Genomic DNA, 8,434 nt, shown 5'->3' on the forward strand with positions numbered 1-8,434 from the left:
ATCGACTGCCCTGTTTATTTCCAGTTTCAGCTCACTGATTCTGGAGTAAATGGTGTCCTTGCAACGAGTCTCATGACGCTCGTCTGCGAATACCACTGCCTGCGCCGGGAAATTGGGCTTCACTTGGGATATTCGATCGGCTGATATAAAACGAGCAGCTGCTGCGTAAATGATATCTCGAAATTTTTTCCTGACAACTAGCACATTTGAGAGGATGTCTGCTTACTGAAACAGCGATTGGTGTACTCTCTGAAGTCGACCCAATCGATATTCATCCAATTGATGGACGTTTATCAGAGGTTATAAATATTGATTGTTGTTGTTCTAGCAGTGTGTTGTGCACTGAGGCGGCAGCCCTTGCCGATGAAAAACTCCATCGGGACAACCCGGTACGGTACAACCGGCTGCCATGGAATAGATGAAGACTGGTGGTCGGTCGATGGTGAGAATTATGGTTGGTCTGGTCCCAAAGAAATGACGGATTTTCATCTTAAGTCTGCATTTTAATTGTTTGGAAGAGGTTTAAACGTGGTTAAACGTGGGCTATCGAATAATAAAACCTATCTATAAAAACTTTTTAAGTGGTCAACAAGTTTTCTTTGTTGTTGTTGTTAATTAACTTTGTTTTTGAACCGCATGCATGATGTTTAGCAAACACATTTAAACAAAATCGGTATTTAAGTTTAAAAAATGGCTTAAGTCTTCTGTATGATATTTTTGTTGATCTATTTCGATTGTTTTCCACTTTGTTTGTTCGTTCTCAAGTTTATTTGTGCCAAAACTGTGTCTCAATTTGTGAACCGTTAAAAAATCAAGTGTTTTGGCTGTTTTTAGCAGTCGCAAATTGGCATTACTGTTATCAGCTGTGCCAATTGTGTCAATACGTGAAACGGTAAACAAACAAATCCAAAATGTCAAACTTGTTAAGAAAGGCATTTTTTCCAGTTTGGAGGACATCAAGATTTGTTAAGGTAATCAAAAAAAAAAATCACTAAAACTTATTAAAAGAAAAGTTGTCAAGCACCACATTAATAGACAGTGTCAGTGGTCATGAGTTCATCGGAGCCAACGAGTCCAACCTCAAAGAGTGGTCAAGCATTGGATAAATTGAAGGATTTGGGCTATGCATTTAACTCTGGTAAGGATGTTTTTTTTATATCGTAAACGTTGATACTAAGTAAAAGTGATTTCCTTTCATCCTTGACAGCGGGACAATTACGTAAAATCGACAAGAACACTGGGGAAATAAGCGATGAGCCATTCGAATTTGAGGTATTCAAGGATCATGCCAAAAATCAGGCGCATTATGAGAAATTAGCTGATGTGAGTCACATGCTTCTTCTTCTTCTTGTGTTATTTTAATTTAGGCTCTTTAATTTGCATCAACACATTTTTTGCTTATTTACCATACTGTTGTTGTTTTTATTTCAAACCACATACAGCAAATTCCCGAAATTGTGTATGATTTGTTGGAGCAGAATGGTCTGACACGAACATACATTCCTGAACAGGTGCCCTCTGAAGAAGCATCATTTTTCTTCACCAAACCTGAACAATTGGAGAAACCGAAGAAATTGATTGTTATTATACATGGCAGTGGTTATGTTCGGGCCGGCCAATGGGCCAGAAGGTGAGAATGCATTCATGTGTGGGTGTTATTGTGCGCACACATTCTGGTACTTACCATGCATACATACATACATACATACATACGTGTAGTACATATGTAACAGATGATAGTATTGTATATTACAATTGCGTTTTAAAATTTGTGCCAAATTTTTCAAACACTCACCCATTTTCACCGTGTATGTTCGTGCATATCTTTGAAACAACCAACATTTTGTAGTAACGCAATGTCGATTCGTTGCCTTATAAAAGGAAACTCAATGCAGCAACAAACCCAACCAGGGAAAAAAGAACGCCCACAATTGAAAATCAATAATTTTTAAAACTTGGCCATAGTAGATCTACCTCATGCAATTAGAACGACCATCTAGATAGAGTACCTTTGTTGGAGGTGGCTTTTTGAAGTTTTTTGGCTTTGATAAGAGTTGCTTTTGCAATACGCTTAAACTTTTGGTCATGATTTTTTGTTTTGGTTATGCTGATATGATTTACACCTATGTAGTAAAAGTTCAAGTATTGATAAAGTAGGCTTAGAATTCGAATTCGATGAAAGCTAATCGGAACAATGCATGCCTACCTTAAGGATAAGGAGGTTAAACTGTAGACTGGCATGGTTGTGTCCACGATTGAGAAAAACAGAGCGGTTTTTGTTTTTTTTTTTGCATGCCCATTAGAACATGGATTTTATAGTCAATGAAGTGTAGGCTTCTAATCTTCCAGGTTTATCGAAACGTGGGCCCGCATTTAGAGTCAGAAGTAATAAAATTGATGTTGAAAAGTAGGTTAAGTTAGGATGGAGGCCACGAGACTAGACTTAAGGTAAATTGTACCTCTGCTGCAAGATGCTCGATGTTTCGTCGAACATATAAATAGGTTATTGTCATCATGGGGTTCAGTGCCGCATTCAGGACAGTTATTGGGAATAGTATCTTCCAACCTTGAACCTTGAACGATACTAGTTCAGCCTGATGGACCATTCCGGTAAGGCGGAAATTCGGGTGGTTCTACTTATGGTAGCCCAGGAAAAACTGTTTAGATATAAGTTCACAGTGGTCCGTTAACCTAGGGGTGAAGGGGAGACTACCTTGTGTATTGTTGTCATTGTAACAGAGTGTTGTTGTTGTTGTTGTTGTAGCAGTTTATTGTGTTCTATCTTTCGTCTGCTTGATTCTGTTGAGTGTCAAGACCCAGTAACTCTACGACTAAGATGGGGTGCGTCCGCAGGGATCTGGGTCTGAGTCGAGTGGGTCTGGCCGGGCAGTTAAACAGGTAACGTGTATTGTGCGGTCCCTGGTTACAATCGGGACATACATCTTGCACGTCGGCATCAATCCTAGCTCTGTGGGAATTGAGGCGGCTGCATCTGCCGGAATGTAATTGAGCCAGAACCACTCTGGTTTGCCGGGGGAGGTCGATTTCTTCGGGTGCAATGGGTGGCGGTCGTTCTCCAAGGACTACATTCACCCGGTAGCCATGGCAGCCGGTTGTACGCACCGGATTGACCCGATGGAATGCTCATCGGCAAGGGCTGCCGCCTCAGTGTACGTGAACGTGGGCAGGACCGTATTATAGTCAGGCAGTCTAATACAGGTCTCAGTCCCTGGGTTCTCAATGTAGATTTCCAGGACAACTCTGTCTCCTAGCTTTGATCCATCCGTGTAACATGATCTTCCAGACGGCAATACTAGGGTTCCGTCAGTTCAAGACTATGCCGCTGGCAGTAGTGCCTCGCCTCGTCTCAGGTATCCGATTGGAAACCTCTTCCCTTCCTTCCAGGTTTCCTATCGTCGCCTCGATTATACCACGATGGTATGAGGGGGGTACTAAAGGGTAAAAAAACTATTATTTGATCCATCCGTTTAAGAAGATCTTGCAGATGATAATACTAGGGTTCCGTCAGTCCAAGACTGTGCCGCTGGTAACAGTGCCTCGCACTCGACCTCAAGTGTCGTCTCAGGTGTCCCAACGGAAACCTCTCCATTTCTTCCAGGTTTCCTATCGTCGACTCGATGATACCGCGATGGTATGAGCTCAATCCATTCTCCCATTCCCGAAAGCCTCATAACTGCCTCACACCTAATCTGTATGTTAATGGGTCGGATATCTAGAATAGTCTCCAGTGCTCTCGTGGGCGTGGTACTCATCGCTCCACTTATACCAAGACAACATGTTCTCTGAACCTGTTGCATGGTCCTTATGTTGCACTTTTTCTCCATTGCAGTCCACCAAACTAATGAGGCGTTTGTAACTTCAGGCCCCATTTCGAGCCAACAGTCTACATTGTGGCCAACAATACGCTCCTTCTCAATACGCTCTTGAATGTGACACATTTAATTAAGTTTCCTATCCAAGATCAATCCTAAGTATTTAACCTTATCAGACATCGAAGTCGTTTTATTGAGGAAGCGTGGTACGTCAAATTGGCCCACCCCGTGAACAGGCATATTTCAGTCTTCTCTGGGTTGTTGTTGTTCTTGCAGTGTGTTGCACACTGAGGCGGCAGCCCTTGCCGATAGGTCAATTGTCTCTTGAAACGCTGGACCTCTCGCTATAGGTCATTTAGATTCACGCTGATACCTTTGAGAGGTGGATCGAAAAGCTGGTGATGGAATGGTCTCTGCAACAGCGGTCCAGTAGGTACAGTTTAGGCTTCATGTTGTTGTGCCTTCGCACTGGCAAGATCTTTGTCTCCTGATGCAAGTGGTACACATGAGAACTGAGGAGACAGCCCGTCGCAGTACGCAGGACAGCATTCTCACAGATCTCAATGTTATTCCACTGCATGTCGTTCAGCTGGCGAATTCACACGGGTGCTGCATGGTAAATCTCTGACCGCCCAATTGCTTTGGATGTAGTCAACAAGGTTTCTTTGTCAGCACCCCAAGTGCTGCCGTCAACTGACTTGAGGCCACGTGACCTTGAACGAATTGCAGTGGCATGTGCTAAATATTTATAAAGGCCGTCAAATGTGACACCAAGAATTTTGGAAAAGTTGGTGGACGGAATTCTTAGGCTGTGACTATCACATTGAACTACTTATTCATCCGTTGACAATGGAGAGTACAGTGTGTCTGATGATTTTGTGGCGGGTATCTTAAAATTTCTTACAGCGAAATAAACGGCATGGTTGTTGATGTAGCAGTGTGTTGTACACTGAGGTGGCAGCCCTTGATGATGAAGGACTTCATCGGGTCAATCCGGATTGCAACGACATGGTCGCAAGGCAGTGGTTTAACATCACACAGATTTCATCAAAGAGAGAGAGCCCGAAGCCATGATCGAACAATCGTCCTCATATGATAGAATCTCGTTGAGTCTGGAGTTTGGGGAATAGAGGAGTGTTAGAGACTAAACGGCCGGAGATAACATCCTGTCTTGGGGAACTACCTGTTTCAATCGGGAAAGGCAGCCAGGCTTAGCTGGGTCCTGGGCCATCAAGGGTGCAAAAACAAAGCGGGTGAAGAGCTGACCTGGAACGCATCGCTGATTGGCGCAGATCGTGCCGCAGTGAAACTTAGCACTGTGGTGGTCAGTCCAGACTCATATCAGCAGGCCAAAGACATGCTTTCCCAGCTCTAGGAGAGGAGACGTTTTGTTCCGAAAAACATACGGGCAAAGTGTCCGGGCTGATGCCGTGCCTTATCAGTCTGGGGAAGGACAAAACACGTACAGTGAGGCGGCAGCCTTTGGCCGATGAAAATTCCCGTACAGTACGGAATAGTACACTGAAACGGTTGCTGTGAGATAGTTCACAGGATCGTCTAGTTTTATATGATTCGTATAAAATTCCACCCACCTTCAACACACATTACCTCGGAAAACCAGTCAGTATTTTGTGGATAACACAGCCGTAATCGTATCCGCTGATTGACTACTATTCCTTTATCTCAGGTGTTCATTGTATTGCTTAGCCAATTATATGTGCCTGCTTAGTCACAATGTGACCCACAGGATCCCTTAGTAGATGGCTTTTTGAACCACCGTCCACAAAACCACAACTCCATATAGTTTTACAGGTCAGACAACTGCAGTATACGACCTTTTCATGACCTGTGGCTAAAATCCTTAACAATTGACGGCAGTCCTTTTGCAGAGTTCTGGGACAAAACGAGTTTTCGTATCCCTTTCTAGTATAAAGTTTAATTGATTGTCCAGCAAAACGCCCATATTTTTTTGTTTTTGTTGTAACCACATTTTCATGTGGATGTGGCGATGTGCCTTGTCAAGGTCCTGTAGATAAGCAAGCTCATTTCGGTCCAGAGCACCGATCACCGCGGAAACAGGGTGGCCATTAGTTATTTACCGGCGCCAATAACTCGCCTTGTCATATCGAGCATCATAGGCACTCAGTATTTGTGCAAGAGCCGATACCACTGATTGTCCGCGACTGCCGTTGCAACTATTCTGTATGAAGCATTCTACCATGAGCAACCTGTCGACTAAACTACATTTTTGTAAGAGCCGGTGCCGCCCGGCCTCTCACTGACACTCTCCGCTCGATACCACCGCGGGAACAGGGTGGCCATTGGTTGTTTAAAGACGCCAATAACTCGCCTTGTCATAGCAGGCATAATAGGCACTCAGTATTTGTTTCAAGAGCCGATACCACTGATTGTCCGCGACTGCCGTTGCAACTATTCCGTATGGAGCATTCTACCATGAGCAACCTGTCGACTAAACTAAATTTTTGCAAGAGCCGGTGCCGCTCGGTCTCTCACTGACACTCTCCGCTCGATACCGCTGATTGTCCGCGACTGTAATAGCAACTTCTCCTTATGCAGCATTCTATCATGAGCAACCTGTCGACGCGCCCGGTAGCTCGCAGCTAAACTTCTCGTGACAGCAATGAACTCCACATAGATCGGACCTCTATATTTCAGACAGCTATTCCGTGCCGGAATGTTTTTTTGTAATTTCTTTATATGGTAACGGCACAGATAACAAAATATTGTTCATGGTAATATCCCACAGAATTCGAGTCATCGAGGCCGTTAAACTCCTCTAGTCACCCCTCTCTATACATACTAAAGTTTCCACTAGGTTTTCAAAGATATTTAGAAATCCCTAAAAATTAGTCAAAAAAACACCTTCAACTCTATTGTTCGGGCTTTAAGTTTTACATTGAAGCGAAACTATTTATGTTATATTTTTCCTCCAAGCCTTATAATTAACAACTCTTTGGATCATGGCACCCAAATACCATATATAAAACGAGCTCAAGAATTGGGCTATGACATCTTGGTCACCAATACCAATGACAACTATCGTATGGTAGATGGCAAACGTAAACCCATACACGGTTTAAGTTCAGCCACATCACATGCCGGCCATGTATGGGAGAAATACGTTATGGCTTGTGACCCAGAATCAGTGGCCATAGTGGCTCATAGTGCAGGTGGTGGAGTTACATTGGATTTGGTAAGTATTTGTAAAAATAAAAACTTGAATAAAATATCTATGAAATGATTCCTTCCCATTTTAGGCCCGGCGTTTTCCTGAGTTTTTCGAAAATAAAGTATTTGCCATTGCTTTGACAGATTCAGCTCATTATGGTGTGGGCGGTGATATAAGAAAGGTTATCGCTGGCAAAACCTGCAATTGGGTTTCCAGCGATGAGCCATTGGATACGGAACTTAAAACATCAAAAGATGACATTAAAATGGTATCAGCAGGTAAAATGCGATGAAGAGAGTTATCCATAAAAATGTTTCTGAAAGTGCGGTTTTCTTTTACAGGCCACACCAAACACGAATGGACCTCCTATTCAGCATTTGAATCGGTTTTCAAATTTCTCGAAGAGAAATATTCAGAATTTGAACAAAAGAGCAAAAAACAAAAATTGAACAACTAAGTGTTAAAATTAAGTGAAATTGTGTTTTAAACATCTATATAATTACAGGATTTTTATTGAAATTTTAATGTTAATGTTTACACATAAAAACAATACAAAGCCATACATGCATACATATTCATGCTGATACACCAAAAACCAAACAAAAGGAAAAGAGTATTTAATACTTGAACTGCCGCATTCATGATACTTTGTAATAATTATTGTAGAATGCCTGTTACCTATTCTATGCAAATATGCAACATAAAAAGTCACCCAGTTCTCTGCTACAATTTTTGTATTTACCGAATTTGAAAAAATTGGCGCAAATTTGTGTTTTTGTTATTTTTTATACCCATTACCATAATATTGTGAAACTTGTATCTAAAGACCAATTGTTGTTGTTATAGCAGTGTATTGTACACTGAGGAGGCAGCCCTTGCCGATGAAGGACTTCATCAGGTCAACCTGTTACGTACAACCGGCTGCCAAAGGATTGTCCATAGACCAGTGTTGGGCACATGTGTTATGTGCACAATATTTCCAAACCCATGGACTTATGTTCTTATGCACGAACACATATATGTGTAAAAGTGTGTGTGAATTTGCCCGCCACTGTAAAGGTGGGATTGGCATATTGGACCATACCTTAGTCAATTTGCTAATTGAGACCGATGTTCTGATTTAACGTTTAAAAGGCATAATTTTTTTTTCCACTCACGTTCGATTAATTTTTGACTGGTGAGTGGCATTACATCTATGCCATGTATGTAACACATAGGCACACATCTTGTAATGACCTCCATATACACTAATCTCCCGATTTTACAGATCTTCACACACTTTTCCCCAACTACGGTTATCGGGTTTTTACTCGATTCTTTTATTTTTATACCCACCGCCGAATGATGGGGGTTTATTCATTTTCGTTTGAAACACATCGAAATATCCATTTCCGACCCTATAAAGTATATA

The 8,434-nt window shown here is 42.1% G+C and overlaps 1 protein-coding gene across 1 annotated transcript; it reads left to right on the plus strand.

The window, feature by feature from the left end:
• Window positions 1-864: 864 nt before the first annotated feature.
• On the plus strand, window positions 865-7,769 carry LOC106082846 (FAM172 family protein homolog CG10038). Its single transcript, XM_013245579.2, has 7 exons — window positions 865-971; window positions 1,036-1,138; window positions 1,208-1,323; window positions 1,443-1,630; window positions 6,789-7,047; window positions 7,112-7,301; window positions 7,365-7,769. Exons 1-7 carry the CDS (start codon window positions 912-914, stop codon window positions 7,478-7,480), a joined length of 1,032 nt encoding a protein of 343 aa, XP_013101033.1. The 5' UTR covers window positions 865-911; the 3' UTR covers window positions 7,481-7,769.
• The last annotated feature ends 665 nt before the right edge of the window (window positions 7,770-8,434 follow it).

This window comes from Stomoxys calcitrans, chromosome 2, assembly GCF_963082655.1.
Source record: "Stomoxys calcitrans chromosome 2, idStoCalc2.1, whole genome shotgun sequence".
Classification (NCBI taxonomy): domain Eukaryota; kingdom Metazoa; phylum Arthropoda; class Insecta; order Diptera; family Muscidae; genus Stomoxys; species Stomoxys calcitrans.